Genomic DNA, 20,596 nt, shown 5'->3' on the forward strand with positions numbered 1-20,596 from the left:
GCCAGTGGAGTACCTGGATAGGGGCTGTTGTTAGCGGTCCAGGAGATGACAGGGGTAGGGGTGCCCTGGCCATGGCAAGACAAGCTGAGACTTTGGCCTTTGTTCAGGGTCACGTCACCAGGTAACTCCTTGAAGGCGGGCCTCATGTTGACAGACAGGCGGGTGTCCTGTCTCACTGTGCCTGCTGTGTTGGTGGCCACACAGGTGAACACACCACCATCACTTGGCTACAAGGGCCAAAAGGTTGATCAGAATCTTCACCTAAATCACCTTGATTATACACTGTAAAGTAGAAATGTCTCTGACCTCTGCCCTCTCAATGATCAGCTCTCCTGATCGCAGAACAGTAAATTTGCCAGGCAGGTTGGGCACGGTGTTATTGTCCTTCTCCCATGACACCCTGGGCTCTGGCGAACCTTGAGCCGCACACGGCAACAAGGCCTGGAAGCCCTGGACGACAGACAGCTCTGGCTGAGCAGCAGGAATCATAGGCGGGACTAGAAGAGAGAGAAAGACTCTGTTTATTACTGGCAAATCAGTTACGCCATTCTATGAGACACTGTTAATCCTAATGTCAGGTTAAATTACGGTTAAATCTGTCTCATGCCCTCAGTTCCTATCCACTCACTCATTATGACAAGCCTCATGTCATGGCTGGCCCTGCCAACAAGGTTTTTTGCAGAGCAGGTGTACAGGCCAGCATCACTACGTTGTGAGGCCGCGATCCTCAGGGTGCCGTTGGCAAAGAGCTGTATGTGTGCCCCCTCTGTGACGGGCCTGCGTTCCCTGTGCCAGGACACCTCCGGCTGGGGTTGCCCATCTGCCACACACTCCAGGCTCACTGGCTGGCCCAGCACGGCCGTGTACTCCACACGAGGAACACTCAGTACTGGGGGAACTGGAGCAACACCATCACACATAGTCGAACATTTCACTATTGAGATATGCATTATTTACATTTCTCTGGGGCCCACAAGCATTCAATGAATTATCAACAAGTGCCTCCATACTTTTCGAACAAAATGTCTATGCTCTGTAGAGGTGTAGTGTGTTACCTTGCAGCATGAGCCGTGTCCTTCCCATTGCTGTGCCAGCTTCATTCTGTGCCAGGCACTGGTAAGTGCCCGCATCACCCAGTGTGACCCGAGAGAACTTCAGAGCTCCATTTGAGAGGAGAGCCAGTCTGTGACCTGTAGAGCCATAGAAAGAAGACATCACTATTCAGAAGCAGCAGAGTATAACTGACCATTGTGTTATATAATGGCTTGATTTCTGATCAAGTGTTTAAAAGAGGACATTCTCACCAGTTAATATGGGAACACCCTCTCGTTGCCAGGTGATGGAGGGTCGAGGGAAACCTTTCACCTCGCAGGGCAGAACCGTCCCATGATGCAACACTACTTGGACTTCCTCTGGCATGGGCCTGATCTCAGGGGGCTCTGAGTGGGAGAGGGCAAATCCATTGACGTGGTTTATCACATACAGACTAACCATTGTTAAATGGTCAAATTAAGACAGAGCGTTACAAAGCAAAAACATGAACCATTACTGTATAACCTTAACAACAATCCACCCGAGGACACACCTTGCACTGTGAGAGTGATGTGTTTGTGGGCCACCCCTGCAGGGTTCCGGGCAGAGCAGGTGTACCTCCCTGCATGACTGGGGGTAGCAGCTGTAATCTCCAGCACCCCTGGATCCAAATAATACAGTACCACAACAATGAAAACCAAAGTACTAACATGACAGAATCACTGATGGTCATAGCACCATGTTACACTCTGAGCAGCAGTTGGACCTACCTGTGGGCAGGACCCGATAACTCCCCCCTCGGGAGCCCAGCTTGGCTCCACTCTTGGTCCAGCTGACACTGGGCTCTGGGTGGCCCTGGGCATGGCATGGCAGCACCACAGGGGCCATTTTGATAGCAATGACTGTTGTGATGTTATCTTCAATGGTGGGGGGGACTAAAGGGAAAGAGAGAATAAATCTCAGTCTGTCTTTATCTTAGATGAAATGGCTCTCCACCAATGTTGGATTAGGACCTAAAAGCAACAATACCTTGTAGGATAACCTCAATGACACTGCGCTCCTCTCCAACCTCATTGGCTGCTGTGCATTCAAAGTATCCCTCATCCTGATTGGATGGAGAGGAAATGAGCAGAGATCCAGAGGAGAGTAACCTTGAAACAAAACAGTCACACACAATAATTCAAAATGAATCCTTTGTATGTATGTCCATTGTGTTATAATTCACAGGAGGACAGGCCATTCTGCTTCACGTACCTGTATGTGCCAGGCTGCTGTTTGAGGTCTATGGGAGTCCCATTCCTCTTCCAGGTGACTTTAGGTGCAGGTATACCTGTGGCCTCACAGCTCAGCACGGCTCTCACCCCTGTGGTCACTGTCACGTTGAAGGGACCAGGGTTGATCGAGGGACCAACTACAGGGACCCAAGTCATAACAAAATACATATGTATGGCATACAAACCAATCTGACTGTAAGGTGCTGACTGTAATGCTTTGGCTGAAAACCTGGATAAGAGTGTCTGATCCAAAATGTTAATGTAAAAAGGTAAATCTACTGTATTATGGTGTGATTCTGTTTTACTTTGAGTTTTTATTTGAGTATTTATTGAGTATTTATTTACCAAACACGCGTAAGTCCATCCCATGGTGATCTGATCCGGCCTGATTGGACACTGTGCAGTAGTAGCGTCCAGCATCACTCAGCTGAACAGCCTTTACACGCAGAGAGCCTTTAGACAGCGTGGTGTACCTGGGACACAGAACACACACAATCAGTCAGCTCCCCTGACAATCTACACATCTATAGTCATACAGAAGATGACACATTCTGCTTTATGTGTAAAGACAGTATCCCAATAACCTCTATCAGCTAAGTCAGTGGAACAAAAAGCAGGAAGCCCTTACTTGTTGTTGTCAGGACCAATAGGGATGCCATCTTTCCTCCACAGGATTGTAGGTGAGGCCTCCCCCTCTACTTCACAGGGCAAGACTGCATCCTGACTGATATGTGCAGTGACCACAGAGCTGCTCTCTCTGATGACTGGTGGCACTGGGGGGAAAGAGACATGAAAATACACATTATAATTGATTGAGGTTTATTCTGCAGATCTATTCCATATCACTGAACGCATGATCTCAATCTTCTTCTTAACTCATCATGTTATCAACTCACTGAGGATCTCCACAGTGAAGAAGAGGTTGGTGCTTCCAGCCATGTTGGTGACCACACAGCTGTACTGGCCACTGTCCTGAGGCCTGACGTCCTGGATCTCCAGGTACTGACCCCCAGCCAGCCTCTGGATACGACCCCCCAGCTGGGACCAGGGGAGAAAGAGGGAGACAGAAAAAGAGAGAGTCAATAACGTTATGTACTATATTATGTGATTCCTGCCACCCTCTGTTTGCATGACGTCCAGTCTGACCTGTAATTTCACGTCGTCCTTGTACCACTCTATGTCAGGTGGAGGGTCACTGTCAGCCTGGCACTCCAGAGTCAGGTGTCCTTTGGCTGGGACTGACAACGTTCTGACATCATCAGAACCAAGAAGAGTTGGGGGAACTGGAGCAGGGAAACAAGCGTTGATGATTAGGATCAGGATTTGATTTATAAGTACTTTGCTATCTATTGGCAGGATTGACAATATACAGCTAGGAAACACATATATCACCTTGAACACGGACCCAGTGGTTACTTCCATCCTCGCCTGCTGGGCTGCTAGCCAGACAGGTGTATAGACCTGCATCCTCCACCTAACAACAGAGATATCTGATGATCTGGTGTTTACCATTATATAGCAGTGAGGTCTGAATGTCAACTAAATGCTGTGTCATTACGTTTGTGACTTACTTGCACTTTGGTAATCCTGAGGAAGTGCCCGTCCTCCTCTACTATCTCACTATCTCCCTGTAGAGGGCGCCCATCCTTGAGCCAGCTGAGGGTAGGAGAAGGGACGCCCTCTGCAGTACACTCCAGCTCCAGAGCAGTGTTCACGGCCACCATCAACTCCTCTGGAGAGCTGATGGAGATCTTTGGAGGCTCTGTACAAGAATAGAAAATGACACCATTGTTAAACAACAAATATTAACATGACATCCCATTCCTATTGCTTCAGTGGAGCTTCAACTTTTCATCTGTGCGTAGGTGCTGTTTGGGTGAATGGAGAATGTTTGTTCTGACTGCTCACCCAACACAGTAAGGTTGAAGCTCTTGGTGCTGCTGCCAGCCTGGTTGCTCGCCACACAGCTGTAGAGGCCTCTGTCAGAGAGCCCCACGTCAGGCAGCTGCAGCCGCGTCTCCTGGCCGTCAAGCAGCAGGTTGCGATGCAGGGACAGAGGCTGTCCGTCCTTTAGCCATTTCAAGGAGGGAGGGGGGACACCCTGCGCCTCACAGGTCAGCGTCACCAGGGACCCCCGCACCACTGTGACCGGCTTTACAGGCTCCACACGGTCCACACCCGGAGGAACTGAGACAGAGACAGACAGACATGCAGGCAGACAGACATCCGTTTACAGGTATAGCACTTACAGCTCAGTGGTGTATTCATCAAAAGGAGGTGGGGAGTATAAGTTAGTACCTTGGACCTGTACATCAAAGTTAAGCTCAGCGAGGCCAGCACGACTGCGTGCCACACACGTATAGACCCCAGAGTCTGACAGCTGCACTGGAGAGATCCTGCACACACAGAGGGCATACACATTCACTTTCACCTCACCTGAAACTCAGGCATACTTACTAAAACAATATCCTGTTTATTCCTTCATTAAGGCAGTTTTGTGAGAAAGCAACCAAACTAGACATTTGCCATGTAAAGAATCTTACCTGAGTACAGTGTCTGCAGAGAGGAGGCGGATACGTGGAGAGAGGAGCAGGGGGCGTCCATTCCTGAGCCAGCTGATCTGAGGTGGAGGGTTACCCGCTGCCTGGCACTCCAGGGTCACCACACTGTCCTGGGTGGTCTGCACCTCTCTAGGGGCACTGGTCTCGCCCAAGATAGAGGGGGGCACTGTGCGGAATTACACAATCATTATTACCAACAATCCAGATTGTTTCTAGGAAGCTCAGTACTAACTTAGTTAGGAAATATTTTCTTTAACAGGTAGACAAAAGACAACTGACCTAGTACAAGGAGGGTGAAGATCTTGCTCTCCTGGCCAGCAGGGCTGACAGCCAGACAGGTGTAAGTCCCAGAGTCCTCAGGCCTCAGCCTTAGCAGGGTTAGAGTGCTCCCATCAGGGGATATGCTGTTACACAGGACACACACACATCAGTGATTACGAAGCAGGGATGGACATTCAGGTAAATTTGCCAGTGTCACACAGGTCCAGCGCCAACTGAAGGCTACTGGCCTCTCCAAGAAAGAAAAAAAATATAAACCATTTTATTGTCACATAAACCACATAGGTGCAGTGAAATGTGTTGCTTTACAGGGTTAGCCATAGTAGTACAGAGCCCCTGAAACAAATTAGAATGATTAACCCTGCTCAAGGTCACATCGACAGATTTTTCACTTTGTCGCCTTGGGTATACGATCTGCAACCTTTCGTTTACTGGCCCAATGCGCGAACCACTAGGATACCTACAGCCATATCAACATCTGACAGGAAAGCAAATGATGTAGCATAATTTCAATAGCAGGTGATTTTTCTCTTTCATTTGCGAGCTAAGCAAGTAGCCAATACAAGGTTCATACAGTCATTGGCAAGTCAAATTCAAGGTCTTTCAATTAGTTTTTTGATCACTTAATTGTAATTTTCAAGAACCAACATTTTATATTTCACTGTTGTAATAGCCTATAGAAAAAAAGTATGCATTACCACTAAGCATAATGCATTTTTACATTCTAAAATATGTCAGAATAATGTGGGCATTGCCTGACTAAATAGACATCTTGCTCCTGACACAAACTCACTAATTAAGTCTGTCCATGTGGTCACTGGTCAGTCTCGCCATTTGAGATGCTGAAGAGTTATTGAGGGGTTACTGTATCATGTTTAACTCTTAAGGATCTGTCCTTTTTTTCAATTTTTGTCCAAAATGACATACCCAAATCTAACTGCCTGTAGCTCAGGCCCTGAAGCAAGGATGTGCATATTCTTGGTACCATTTGAAAGGAAACACTTTGACGTTTGTGAAAATGTGAAAGGAATGTAGGAGAATAGAACATATTAGATCTGGTAAAAGATAATACAAATTATTATTATTATTATTTTTTAACCATTTGTACAATTTTGGCCACTAGATGGCAGCAGTGTATGTGCAACATTTCAGACTGATCCAATGAACCATTGTATTTCTGTCCAAAATGTTGTATCAAGACTGCCCAAATGTGCCTAATTTGTTTATTAATAATTTTTCATGTTCAAAACTGTGCACTCTCCTCAAACAATAGCATGGTAATCTTTCACTGTAATAGCTACTGTAAATTGTACAGTGCAGTTAGATGAACAAGAATTGAAGCTTTCTGCCAATATCAGATATGTCTATGTCCTGGGAAATGTTCTTGTTACTTACAACCTCATGCTAATCGCATTAGCCTACGTTAGCTCAACCGTCCCGCAGGGGACCCACCAATCCTGAAGAACTTTTAAAAACTAGCAGGCGACCAAAAATCGGTTTCAATTTGAAATGAAACGCTTTGTATGGAAAACAAAGTTCAAGCCAACATTCAATGTTGTCTTGCTCATAATATCTTCACAACACCCTTTAATTTAAACAGCGGGAAACAAACGAACGTGGCTACATCTCTCATGAAAACTGATCAGAAATGAAATCACAGAATAATTATATTGGAGCAGTAGAACCTCTAAATCGGCTACCATAACTTCCTTGACTTTTCAAGGACCAAATAGCCTAGAGGAAATATCTGAATTTCAAGGTAGGCTAGTCCATTATGACTGAATTGCACATCGCAAATATTCAACCAAGACTTGGAACTTTTTAAATACCTGGTTTGCATACCTATTCTTGCCTTATCATTTACTGGTAGATATCATAACATCTTACCTACCCCTACAGCTGTTGGTCTTCGGTGAGCTGCTCCATGCAACAACAAGCTGTTTTCCAAGGTATTTGCTCTCTGCCCGACAGATTAACAATGCTATGTGTGCACCACGAATGTGATAAGCAGATGCGACCCGACCTAACCCCAACTGTTTTGAGCCCCACCTGTTTAGCTTTCTTTTTTTGTGTGCCTGTTTTGCATATGAGTTTGAATTAATATGTGTCACATAACAGTTTTCAAACAATGTAAAAAATAATAATAATAATTCAGTTAATAAAGCTGCATACAAACATGGTCTCTTTTATGCTTCCTTGTGTAAGGCAGCTCCAAGATGCAGGTGTTTCAGCCTAGCTCAGTGCTTTCTGTGGAGGTGGGGCAGCCAGCGGAAAATACAGAGCGTGGAGGTTGGTAATGTTCTCTAGTTGCGCTGTGATTGGCGTAGTGTTCTGTCACTCATGCGGATACTACGTCACCGCAAAATCTACTGGGAGAGCTCGAATATTCAAGCCCCTTGGGTGCTGACATAGAGTTACATTAGAAATGCCCACCCAAGAAGGCTCAAGGCCACAGATAAAATAACGTCAAATCACATTATATCTACCGTAGCTTTGATTGGACTGATCATGTCAACATCATACTTTCATCATACTTTCTTAGCTAGCAAGCTGGCAGTCATCATGAACCAAGTCTACAATCTACTGGCAAATCCTTTTCAATCCTTATCATATGAAGAGAAATTACAGATAAAACGTATCGGTGCTCATTGGCCATTGGACATAAACATTACACGACATGTTGGAAATAATGAGTGGTTTGGAAGGAATCAGTGGCTAACTGCAAGCGTTGCAAAGCAATCACTAGCCTGCTATTCAGTGGAGAGGGTGTGTGGTCCAAGTCTGGGTTTAAGGGTCTCTTTTCCAAGCTTAAAAGGATAAACATTCAACTTTGGCCATGCTGTCAATCCAGCATGACTTCTGCCGCATTCAAAACTACTGGAAACTCAGAACTGGGAAATCTCAGACTTCAGTGAGTTCAAGACAACTAGGAACTCAGGGAAAAAAACAAGCTCCGACTGGGAAAATATGTTTTGTACGGTCATCCAACTCGGAATTCCAAGTCAGGAACTCTGGCCTTTTTCTAGAGCTCTGACTTGAAGATCACTGACATCATGATTCAACCTTGTTTTTTGCCGAGTTCCAAGTTGTCTTGAAAGCACCATAAATTCAGAGAATGCCAGACTTTGATGACAAAATTTGCCAACGAAGGACCGCCGCGCCACCTTCCTGCTCAAGGAAGCACAGCACAACAAGGTGAATCCAAAAATGTATTTTATGCTGCTGCGTAAAGGATGTAATATGCCAGGGAGATATGTATACTGTAGCTAAGAAAGTAATACTAAGTGTATGTTGTGTCGTAAGCTGTTAGTAGCCCATGTGCCTCACCCTAATAATTTGGTCCCTTTCCCCCTCATAACATAGCCTACTGTTCTGACTTGGTGGTGCACATGTAGCCTATAAACTGTTTTAGAGAAAGGGCATCATCGAATATTGTAAGAGCTTTCATTGTCTGCTTATATGCCCCCTTTATTTATCCTATGGTTCTGACTTAGTGTACAGGGAGAATACTGTAAGAAAGGCCCATTTTCTGAATTATGTCACTGTACATTTCAAAAGTGCTGAACAAATAGTTAAATTTAACTAAGTCCATCCTAGCTCGGTCATTAATATCTTAATCGAAAATTACGGATTGCCTTTTATCCGCTCGTCGTCCTCTTATGCCATCGTTTGTACATCTCAATTGTCAGTAGAAACCACATTTGTTTAAGCAAGTCAGCCATATCTTCTACAGTACCAGTCAAAAGTCTGGACACACCTACTCATTCCAGGGTTTATACATCAAAAACTATGAAATAACACATATGGAATCATGTAGTAACCTAAAAAGTGTTAAACAAATCCAAATATATTTTATATTTGAGATTCTTCAAAGTAGCCACCCTTTGCCTTGATGACAACTTTGCACACACTTGGCATTCTCTCAGCCAGCTTCACGGGGCAGCAGGTAGCCTAGTGGTTTGAGCGTTGGGCCAGTAACCAAAAGGTTGCTAGATCGAATCCCCGAGTTGACAAGGTAAAGCCAATCAGTTGCTGTTGTGACAAGGTAGGGTTGGTATACAGAAGATAGCTCTATTTGGTAAAAGACCAAAAATTATGGCAAGAACTGCTCAAATAAGCAAAGAGAAACGACAGTCCATCATTACTTTAAGTCACGCAGGTCAGTCAATCCAAACAATTTCAAGAACTTTGAACTTTTCTTCAAGTACAGTCGCAAAAAACATCAAGTGCTATGATGAAACTGGCTCTCATTAGGACCACCACAGGAAAGGAAGAGTTACCTCTGCTGCAGAGGATAAATTCCTTAGAGTTACCAGCCTCAGAAACTGCAGCCCAAATAAATGCTTCACAGAGTTCAAGTAACAGACACATCTCAACATCAACAGTTCAGAGGAGACTGTGTGAATCAGGCCTTCATGGTCGAATTGCTGCAAAGAAACCACTACTAAAGAACACCATTAAGAAGAAGAGACTTGCTTGGGCCAAGAAACCACAGCAATGGACATTACACCAGTGGAATGAGATTTATTGTTCCAACCAAGCCTTCCCTGTAGCTCAGTTGGTAGAGCATGGTGTTTGCAACCCCAGGGTTGTGGGTTCGATTCCCACGGGGGGCCAGCACAGAAAAAAAATACGAAATTGTATGAAATGTATGCATTCACTACTGTAAGTCGCTCTGGATAAGAGCGTCTGCTAAATGATGTAAATGTAAAATGTAAATGTAAACCACTGTGAGACGGATGATCTCCGCATGTGTGGTTCCCACAGTGAAACATGGAGGAGAAGGTGTGATGGTGTGGGGGTGCTTTGCTGGTGACTCTGTGTGACTTATTTAGAATTCAGGGCACACTTAACCAGCATGGCTACCACAGCATTCTGCAGCGATAATCCCATCTGGTTTGCGCTTAGCGGGACTATCATTTGTTTTTCAACAGGACAATGACCCATCACACCTCTAGGCTGTGTAAGGGCTATTTGACCAAGAAGTAGAGTGATGGGAGTGCTGCATCAGATGACCTGGCCTCCACAATCACCCAACCTCAACCCAATTGAGATGGTTTGGGATGCGTTGGACCGCAGAGTGAAGGAAAAGCGGCCAACAAGTGCTTAGCATATGTGGTAACTCCTTCAAGACTGTTTGAAAAGTATTCCAGGTGAAGCTGGTTGAGAGAATGCCAAGAGTGTGCAAGGCTGTCATCAAGGCAAAGGGTGGCTACTTTGAAGAATCTAAAATATATTTTGATTTGTTTAATACTTTTTTGGTTACTACATGATTCCATGTGTTATTTCATAGTTTTGATGACTTTACTATTATTCTACAATGTGGAAAATAGTAAAAATAAAGAAAACCGTTGAATGAGTAGGTGTGCGCAAACTTTGGACTGGTACTGTATGTTTTTTTTAAAGGCAGTAAATTATACTGAATGAACTGATTCGCTGCCAGACAAGGCACCGCTGATAGCCAAGTGTAGGTGTTGGGACTGCTGTTGGGACAGCTTTATGTAGGCCCTAACAGTTTGTGGGCACCATTTGTCACTGTTATAGTGCAATTAATGTATTGTTTAGTGTTGTGTTGTGTAGTGGCTTGCAGGCATGCATCTAAAATACTTTGTTGGAGCTTGCCCCACCAAGATTTACATGATAGAATCACCACTGGTGATAAATAATTGACATAAGGAACAGACAGCTAAGGGATTTAATCTGTTTGTTTTGTCTTTAATCAGTTATATAGCCTAGTTTAAAAATAGCCTTATTACAATATTTCCTTCACTGGCCCAAGCGGGCCACTGATGGGGATGCTCGACTGAGCGTTTCCAAAACCTCCCCGGGCCAGCAGGCAGCCCTGTATGTCGAACCCTGTTAAGAGAATAACACTGATACACATACAGTTGAAGTCGGAAGTTTACAGTCATTAAAACTCGTTTTTCAACAACTCCACAAATTTCTGGTAAACAAACTATAGTTTCGGCAAGTCGGTTAGGAAATCTACTATGTGCATGACACAAGTCATTTTTCCAACAATTGTTTACAGACAGATTATTTCACTTCTAATTCACTCTATCACAATTCCAGTGGGTCAGAAGTTTACATACACTAAGTTGACTGTGCCTTTAAACAGTTTGGAAAATTCCAGAAAATGATGTCATGGATTTAGAAGCTTCTGATAGGCTAATTGACATAATAGTGAGTCAATTGGAGGTGTACCTGTGGATGTATTTCAAGGCCTACCTTCAAACTCAGTGCCTCTTTGCTTGACATTATGGGAACATCAAAAGAAATCAGCCAAGACCTCAGAAAAAAATTGTAGACCTCCACAAGTCTGGTTCATCCTTGGGAGCAATTTCCAAACGGCTGAAGGTACCACGTTCATCTGTACAAAAAATAGTATGCACGTATAAACACCATGGGACCACGCAGCCGTCATACCGCTCAGGAAGGAGACGCATTCTGTCTCCTAGAGATGAACGTCCTTTGGTGTGAAAAGTGCAAATCAATCCCAGAACAACAGCAAAGGACCTTGGGAAGATGCCGGAGGAAACAGGTACAAAAGTATCTATATCCACAGTAACACGAGTCCTATATCGACATAACCTGAAAGGCCGCTCAGCAAGGAAGAAGTCACTGCTCCAAAACCACCATAGAAAAGCCAGACTACGGTTTGCAACTGCACCTGGGGACAAAGATCGTATTTTTTGGTGAAATGTCCTCTGGTCTGATGAAACAAAAATCAAACATTTTGGCCATAATGACCATCGTTATGTTTGGAGGAAAAAGGGGGAGGCTTGCAAGCTGAAGAACACCATCCCAACCGTGAAGCACGGGGGTGGCAGCATCATGTTGTGAGGGTGCTTTGCTGCATGAGGGACTAGAGCACTTCACAAAATAGATGACATCAAGAGGAAGTCAAAATATGTGGATAATTTGAAGCAACATCTCAAGACATCAGTCAGGAAGTTAAAGCTTGGTCGCAAATGGGTCTTCCAAATGAACAATGACCCCAAGCATACTTCCAAAGTTGTGGCAAAATGGCTTAAGGAAAACAAAGGTATTGGAGTGGCCATCACAAAGCCCTGACCTCAATCCCATAGAAAATTTGTGGGCAGTACTGAAAAAGCATGTGCGAGCAAGGAGGCCTACAAACCTGACTCAATTACACCAGCTCTGTCAGGAGGAATGGCCAAAATTTACCCAAATTATTGTGGGAAGCTTGTGGAAGGCTACCCGAAACCTTTGACCCAAGTTAAACAATTTAAAGGCAATGCTATCAAATACTAATTGAGTGTATGTAAACTTCTGACCCACTGGGAATGTATTGAAAGAAATAAAAGCTGAAATAAATCATTCTCTCTACTATTATTCTGACATTTCACATTCTTAAAATAAAGTGGTCATCCTAACTGACCTAAGACAGAGAATCTTTACTAGGATTAAATGTCTGGAACTTTGAAAAACTGAGTTTAAATGTATTTTGCTAAGGTGTATGTAAACTTCCAACTTCAACTGTACTTAGGCTGGAAATTGTAAGTGAGAGGGACTCACTCTATCTCTTGGGTGTCTGAGCCCTCCAGAGTCACTCCATTCTTCAGCCAGCTGAGGTGGGGTGTGGGTGTCCCTGTCACTTTGCACTCCAGAGTCAGCTCATCACCCACTGGGGCACTCAGGTCAGATGGATGGCCAGAGTCCAGGATTGTGGGCGACACTGAAACAAAAGACCAGCACTATGACTCACAACACTGACATGCAAAAGGTCTTTGATTCTCTTCACAAAATGTGATTCTCTTGGGTGTAATCTAATTTACAATGTGTAGGGACAATGGCGGTAAAACATTTAAAAAGTTATCCTTTTTAGATTAAACTACACTAAATATATTCTCATGTCACCAAATAAGTTATTAAACCAGAATGTCTTGCAATATAGCTTTAACAGCACTCTGTAGGGTAGCACCATGGTGTATCCAGAGGACAGCTAGCTTCCGTCCTCCTCTGGGTACATTGACTTCAAAACAAAACCTAAGAGGATCATGGTTCTCACCCGCTTCCATAGACTTACACAGTAATTATGACAACTTCCTGAGGACATCCTCCAACCTATCAGAGCTCTTGCAGCATGAACTGACATGTTGTCCACCCAATCAAGGATCAGAGAATGAATATAGTACTGAAAGCATAAGCTACAGCTAGCTAGCACTGCAGTGCATAAAATGTGGTGAGTAGTTGACTCAAAGAGAGAAAGACAATAGTTGAACAGTTTTGAACAAATTACGTTTTTTTTTAAATGGAGGAGCGAGAGAGAGAGAGAGAGAGAGAGCTAGCTATATTTTCCCCCAAAAATGTAACTTTCACTTTAATTTACTTAGGTAGCTAGTGCAGCTAGCTAGTTTAACCTACTCAAACACCCGACTCAAATAGAGTGGCATGCTATGTTAGCTAGCCTCTATGGGCTAGGTGGGACGCTAGCGTCCCACCCGTGGTGCACTCCATCAACAGCAGGTGCATTTCAAGAGCGGCAAATTTGAATCCAAATAAATGTCAAAATTCAAATTTTTCAAACATACAACTATTTTACACCCTTTGAAAGATAAACATCTCCTTAATCTAACCACGTTTTACGATTTCAAAAAGGTTTTACGGCGAAAGCATAAATTTAGAGTATGTTAGGACAGTACATTTACAAGAGTTGTGTGTAATGTTTTGTCAATTCAAAGACAGGGTCACCAAAACCATAAAACCAGCTAAAATTATGCACTAACCTTTTACAATCTCCATCAGATGACACTCCTAGGACATTATGTTAGACAATGCATGCATTTTTAGTTCTATCAAGTTCATATTTATATCCAAAAACAGCGTTTTACTATGGCATTGATGTTGAGGAAATCGTTCCTCCAATAACCGGCAGTCAAGTCAACACCACAAATTAAATAATTAAAATTAGAAAACATTGGTAAAATATTATATTGTCATTTAAAGAATTATAGATTTACATCTCTTGAACCCAATCAACTTGCCAGATTTAAAAATAACCTTACTGGGAAATCACACTTTGCAATAATCTGAGCACTGCGCCCAGAAAAATACGCGTTGCGATACAGACTAGACGTCATGTTGGGGAGATCTAAAATCGAAAATACTATGTAAATAATCCATTACCTTTGATTCTCTTCATCAGATGTCACTTCCAGGTATCACAGGTCCATAACGAATGTAGTTTTGTTCAAAAAAGCTCCTCATTTATGTCCAAAAATCTCCGTCTTGTTAGCACATGATCTAAGCCTTCCCTGTAGCTCAGTTGGTAGAGCATGGTGTTTGCAACGCCAGGGTTGTGGGTTTGATTCCCACGGGGGGCCAGCAAAAAAAAATGTATGAAATTGTATGAAATGTATGCATTCACTACTGTAAGTCGCTCTGGATAAGAGCGTCTGCTAAATGACTAAAATGTAAAAAAAAAAATGTAAAAATCTAAGCCAGCCTGGGTTCTCGTCATGAACGAGGGGAAAAAATATATTTACGTTCGTTCAAACATGTCAAACGTTGTATAGCATAAATCATTAGGGCCTTTTTTAACCAGAACATGAATAATATTCAAGGTGGACGAATGCATACTCTTTTATAACGTATTGGAACGAGGGTACCCAACATGAACTCGCTCGCAGGTGTCTAATGGGCCATCATCGTTCCATGGCTCTTGTTCGGTCAGATCTCCCTCCAGAAGACTCAAAACACTTAAAGGCTGGTGACATCTAGTGGAAGCAATAGGAAGTGCCAAAATATTCCTCAGCCCCTGTGTTTTTCAATGGGATAGGTTTAAAGGTAATACAACACATCAGGTATCCACTTCCTGTCAGAAAATGTCTCAGGGTTTTGCCTGCCAAATGAGTTCTGTTATACTCACAGACACCATTCAAACAGTTTTAGAAAATTTAGGGTGTTTTCTATCCATATGTAATAAGTATATGCATATTCTAGTTACTGGGTAGGAGTGGTAACCAGATTAAATCGGGTATGTTTTTTTATCCAGCCGTGTCAATACTGCCCCCTAGCCCTAACAGGCTAGCTGGCTATGTCTATCCAACACTGGAACTTTTCCAAGTCAAGGTAAGCTTTGGTTTTACTAATTTATTGCCACTGGGGCCCACCGGCGTAACTGTTAATTGCTTACTGACTGTACTACATGATTATAGTAAGTTTACTAACGCGTTAGTTCTATTAGCTATGCTGACTATGATGTTACTTTTGCTAATATGTTGACAACAATGTAGGCTGTGTAGCGGTTATGATATGAAGGTTTGGCTTGAAAAGGTTTAATCGCCTGGTCACAGACAGCTTATGTGTTGTGCATTGATGTCCACAAGCGAAGGGAAAAGGTGAGAGGAGGAGAGCGCGTAGATGCGAGAAGGAATACAACGAGTTGTTTTGTATCTGGCTATGAAAATGAACTGTTTGCGTGTGATCAGGGGTGTATTCAAACAGAAGCAAACGAAACATGGATAAACATACCTGAATTTGTACAACAGGAACTCTAGTTTGCAACTGTTGGACTAATGATTACACCCTAGATCAGCTAGATGCAGGCAAGAGTGTGCAAGGCGATATTGGACTGTCTGTCAATCTGTCACTGTTTCCTCAAATCTTTCTTTCGACCTGTGTGCACCGTTGTAAACTTTCATTCATAGGCTATGTTGTAGCAACCTCATGATGGCTATAGGGAAACTTTGAGTATCATGTAGTAGCCTAAATCTATTGATGTTACATTGAACTGGGTGAATGTAATATGAATGACTGTCATCCAATATGCTGTAATAGAAATAAAGCCATGCTTATAAAAATACAAAAAATCATCCTCCCTCATCTTAAACGTAACCGACTGCCACTGTTGTGGGAGAGTCTGTAGCCTACCTTGTACTGTGAGAGCAAAGTCCTTCTGAGTCTGTCCCTCCCTGTTCTTGGCCACACAGGTGTAGGTTCCAGCGTGAGAGAGGGTCAGAGGACCCAGCTCCAGCCTGTTGCCTCGTACCGACCACTGCCACTGCAGACTGCTCTCTGGGAAAGAAATAACCACACAGGTCAGGCTAAACCAGCAGCTGGAGGTATCATTCATTCAAATGCATTAATACAAGTGTTAAAATGTGATCTTGTCAAAACTGAATTTGTCACAGTTAATTTATAAAACTTCAGCTTCTTACCAATAGGTGTGCCATCCTTCAGCCAGGTTATACTGGGTACTGGGACCCCTGTAGCCTCACACAGCAAGGTGACATGGGAGCCCAGGTTTTGGGTGAGGGACTCATGAAGAGGTCCATCCAGGACAGGGGGTACTAAGGAGGAGAACAGAATAGAAACGATGAGATTCATTATACTGTGACATCTGATATGCCAGTATTACCATATGTAAGAAACAGATCAAATGGAGGGCATGGCAAGGGCAAGTCACCATGAACAGTCAAGCGGAAGGTCCTGTCCACTTGTCCAGCCACATTGGACACCTTGCAGATGTACATTCCACCATCAGCCACCTATGGACCATGAACCATAGTCAGCATGAAACAGAACAACATGCTTAAAATGCTTAAAACAGGGTTAATCTCAAGCCCTCACTTATCAGTGCTAACTCCTCTAAAGCAGTTAGGATAGCACCAACTGAAGGTGATGACAGTGTGTTTACCTGCACTCCCATGATCTCCAGCTGATGCTGCTCCACTTTCAGTCCAGTCCTAGCTGCCAGCTGCAGCCCGTTCCTGTACCATGTGACCTCAGGCGCCGGAATGCCCCGAGCTTCACAGCGCAGAGTGACAGATGACCCCACCTGAGGGGTCAGGACCTCTGACTCAGAGTCAAGGCGGGGCTTCAGCGTGGGCAGGACTGTAAACCCATAGAAATAAAATAGACAATATTTAAGTGCTAATTCAGATATTGTAGCAAGTGAAGTGTGACACTGATGAGGGCAGCACAGTACTATGATGTTTCTCACCATAGACACTGAGCAGGATGCTCTTCTGGTCCTGGCCTGCTGAGTTGGTGGCAGTGCACACGTACTGTCCTGCATCCTCTAGTCTGGCCCGGGGCAGCTGCAGCATCTGACCTCCTACAGTACAGACAACAATACATAGTTCAGAAGGCATAGTTTATGTTCAGAGAATTAATCAGAATGACAGTACAGTAAACTAGATGGCAGGTATCAGAGGAAGTCAGCAGAGAACAGCAGCAAGACAGTGTACAGTAGGCAAATCACAGATAAAATGCATTTTGAAATGCTATGCGTTTATTGTGTATGGTTGGCCGATTGAGTACACAATGAGTTATGGAGTGTGTTATAGGCTCTGGGCAGTGTGTTGAGGAGCCAGCTCTGACCTGGCAGGATATGGATGCCCGTGCTGAACTGGAGGACCTGTCCATCTCTGGTCCATGTGATCTCTGGAGGAGGGTACGCCTGGACGTCACACAGCATGGACACCATGTGACCCTTTATCACACTCACCTCCTCCTCCCTGCCAGCTACCATCCTTGGGGGAACTGGAGAGGAACAGGAATACATCAGCTCACACTCAGCTAACACATAAACACAGTCACAGGATATCTCTGTCCTTCCTGTGTGAATTGAAGAAATCTGTTTGATGTGGCATTTGAAGAGATGATTATATTTGTGGGCTGCATCTCACCTTGCACAGTCAGACTGAAGAGTTTTTCCACTGCTCCAACCTTGTTCTCAGCCACACAAAGGTAGCCGGCCATGTCTGACACCTGCACACTGAGGATCTGAAAGACAGAATAATTAATAACACGACATTATAGACCTTCCCCCTGAGACAGATGAAATAAGAGAGAGCTGTATATTGAACTAAATCACATCAGTGACACCAGTGCAGGACGGGGGCCATTCTATTCCAAGGGAAGTCCTTATACTGTAATAAGCAGTGCAGTGCTTTGGTATATGGGATTCTGACCTGTAGTTGTCTCCCGTCCTCACTGATGTTGTGGTGTTGTCCGGAGGGCAGCGGTGTGCCGTCCCTCAGCCAGGAGATGGCAGGTTCTGGGTGACCCGTCACGTCACAGTGGAGAACCACGGTACTGTTCACCACTGCTCCTATCTCCTCCATGAACTCATCCAACTGGCCCGTTATCACTGGGGGGACTGGGAAAACAGGACGCCAAAAGAGAAAAACATTAGGAAATGGCGCCTACGTTTTGCATGTTTAGGCATTAAGGCTATTGACTGTACGAGGACCATGATTGAATAATAAGTTGACTGAATGACAGGGAGTAGTAACAAAGCGTGCCTACCCAGAACCTCCAGGTCAAAGTGCATGCGGTCCTCCCCTGCCTCGTTCACCGCCTGACATGTATATTTCCCAGCATCCTCCTGCTGGACCCGTGGAATCTGGAGTACCTGCCCCCCTAGAGGACAACAACATAACAGAGCATCTTATTGGATCACAGTGGAGCTGATGCTGCAGTAGAGCCATACTGGTCGTTGTACCGGTTTGATATCATAGAACTAGACCTAGAGGCCATGGTCCCCCTCTCACCTGGCAGCAGTACCACTCCGTCAGCGGTGCTTAGCTTGCGTCCCTCTCTGTACCAGCTGAGACGGGGCGGAGGGATGGCGTTACTCTCACAGGACAGGCTGATGGGATGCCCCAGGACCACCTCCCTTCTTTCTGTCATCTCATCATCTCTAACCCCTCCCTCCTCCTCCTCCTCCTCTCCTCCCAGACCCCAGGCTGCTGCACCGTTACTCCCCCGATGGAAGATGGGAGGAACTGGAGAGAGAGGGAGAGAGAGAGAACGAATGTTCAGTTAGTTTCACAAGAGTGCAGTGAGATTAGGTTGCATAGTGTGAATGAACTAATTTTGCCAACGGCAGACAGTTTAAATTCCATACGTGGACACTCACCCTGAATAGTGACGTGGAAGTCTCTCTTGTCCTCTCCTGCAGTGTTGGTGACCATGCAGGTGTATTGTCCCTCATGGGAGAGCATGGCATTGTCTATGTGAAGAAGGCGACCACTCTCACGGATACCAGTGTGGGAATTCCTAGTCAACAACTAAAAACAGCAAAAATAAATTAAAAAATGCTTCAAATAAGCAGAAATAGACATCTATGGCGCTAAATGAACTTATGTGAAATACAGTAGCTGGACAGAAACACAAACCAACCTGTCCATCTTTGAACCACTGGGTCTTGGGTTCAGGGAAGCCTTTAGCCAGACAGGACAGGGTTAATGAGCCGTTGATCCGGACTTTCTCATCTCGGCTACCGAATCTCAGAGATGTAGAGTCCCCTTCAATCTGCGGTGGAACTGATCAAATCAAACAGGCAGTCAAATACTTCTCCTGTATTTACGTACATTGAATTGTAATGATGTTAGACTACTGTTCCTTACATACACCAGAATCAACCCTCTCCTCGTCTGGTTCCCTTACCCAGCACACTGAGTGAGTAGTGTTTAAGAGTGGTGCCTGCAGGGTTTGAGGCTCGGCAGGTGTAGAGACCGGCACTGTCTCCGTGTGCTGTCCCCAGCCGCAGCGCCTGCCCACCCCGGGTGTAGGTGAGCTGGGCACTGGACACGATGGGCTGGTTGTCCTTCAGCCAGGTGATACTGGGCATGGGAGAACCTTCTACATCACAGGGCAGAACCGTGGGGAAACCCAACACCACAGACACCTCTGAGGTCTCATTGGGGCCCATGATGGTGGGGGGAGCTGGAAAAACAGGAGGAGAGAGGAGGAGCGTGAGAAGAGAGAAAGATGACTTTCTCAAGGTATACTGTAGTATAGAAGGTGAATCTGCAGAAAGAAGTTTGTGCTGTTAGTATGAGGTCATTGAGAAGGAAACATGAGAGAGGGAACAGTACCTTGCACAGTGAGTCTGAACTGGCGCATCTGTGTCCCAGCGCTGTTACTGGCCAGACACTGGTACAAGCCCTGGTCCCTCAGTCTGACTGCCTTCACCTTCATCACCTGGCCCTGCTCATGGAACTTCACATGGGGGTCCCCGTCCTTGGACAGCACCCTGGAGAGAAGGGAGCGGGATCAATACTCCAAAGCCTGATAGACTAGGCTAATCCACACACAAATAGTGATATCTGACACATGATGTATGTACAGATATAGGATATTCATTTGAGTGACTTTGCTACAGTAGGAAAATAATCCTGCAGCAACAGGAAATGTGAATTATTATGTGGATTATAATTAATGGACATTTTTGTTGGGTCTGATACATTTTTCATTTGGACAAATCAAGTCTGAAATTTCAAATGTGAAATTACAAACTTAAGAATCCTTTTTAAAACTAAAATACACAACAAGTTTGCATTTCCTGCCGTGCAGGAGAATTCTCAGCAACAAAATAGTAATCAAATTAAGATCCTACATCTGTATATGAGTGTGAATAAACAATTTAATGTGATGGGTAGTAGCTATATGCACAAGTGTCAATGTCAAAGAGGA

General features: G+C 44.4%; 1 protein-coding gene across 2 annotated transcripts in view; it reads right to left on the reverse strand.

Moving 5' to 3' along the window:
• hmcn2 (hemicentin 2) overlaps window positions 1–20,596 on the reverse strand; it is a 63,022-nt gene that overhangs the window by 14,461 nt on the left and 27,965 nt on the right. For both annotated transcript variants that reach the window (XM_014171852.2, XM_014171851.2), the window contains exons 30-63: window positions 19,999–20,156; window positions 19,568–19,846; window positions 19,301–19,443; window positions 19,038–19,188; window positions 18,670–18,903; window positions 18,425–18,538; window positions 18,088–18,275; window positions 17,803–17,899; window positions 17,495–17,656; window positions 17,115–17,228; window positions 16,809–17,005; window positions 16,578–16,659; window positions 16,330–16,461; window positions 16,043–16,186; window positions 12,686–12,845; window positions 5,147–5,271; window positions 4,850–5,033; window positions 4,605–4,702; window positions 4,215–4,493; window positions 3,878–4,068; window positions 3,699–3,780; window positions 3,453–3,589; window positions 3,203–3,344; window positions 2,935–3,079; window positions 2,652–2,779; window positions 2,287–2,443; window positions 2,062–2,183; window positions 1,803–1,967; window positions 1,586–1,693; window positions 1,305–1,439; window positions 1,056–1,190; window positions 629–898; window positions 307–497; window positions 14–227 (exon numbers count right to left, since the gene is read on the reverse strand). In XM_014171852.2, coding sequence (XP_014027327.2) covers window positions 14–227; window positions 307–497; window positions 629–898; window positions 1,056–1,190; window positions 1,305–1,439; window positions 1,586–1,693; window positions 1,803–1,967; window positions 2,062–2,183; window positions 2,287–2,443; window positions 2,652–2,779; window positions 2,935–3,079; window positions 3,203–3,344; window positions 3,453–3,589; window positions 3,699–3,780; window positions 3,878–4,068; window positions 4,215–4,493; window positions 4,605–4,702; window positions 4,850–5,033; window positions 5,147–5,271; window positions 12,686–12,845; window positions 16,043–16,186; window positions 16,330–16,461; window positions 16,578–16,659; window positions 16,809–17,005; window positions 17,115–17,228; window positions 17,495–17,656; window positions 17,803–17,899; window positions 18,088–18,275; window positions 18,425–18,538; window positions 18,670–18,903; window positions 19,038–19,188; window positions 19,301–19,443; window positions 19,568–19,846; window positions 19,999–20,156 — 5,363 coding nt within the window. The remainder of the gene's footprint in view (window positions 1–13; window positions 228–306; window positions 498–628; window positions 899–1,055; window positions 1,191–1,304; window positions 1,440–1,585; window positions 1,694–1,802; window positions 1,968–2,061; window positions 2,184–2,286; window positions 2,444–2,651; window positions 2,780–2,934; window positions 3,080–3,202; window positions 3,345–3,452; window positions 3,590–3,698; window positions 3,781–3,877; window positions 4,069–4,214; window positions 4,494–4,604; window positions 4,703–4,849; window positions 5,034–5,146; window positions 5,272–12,685; window positions 12,846–16,042; window positions 16,187–16,329; window positions 16,462–16,577; window positions 16,660–16,808; window positions 17,006–17,114; window positions 17,229–17,494; window positions 17,657–17,802; window positions 17,900–18,087; window positions 18,276–18,424; window positions 18,539–18,669; window positions 18,904–19,037; window positions 19,189–19,300; window positions 19,444–19,567; window positions 19,847–19,998; window positions 20,157–20,596) is intronic.

Source organism: Salmo salar, chromosome ssa24, assembly GCF_905237065.1.
Source record: "Salmo salar chromosome ssa24, Ssal_v3.1, whole genome shotgun sequence".
Classification (NCBI taxonomy): Eukaryota; Metazoa; Chordata; class Actinopteri; order Salmoniformes; family Salmonidae; genus Salmo; species Salmo salar.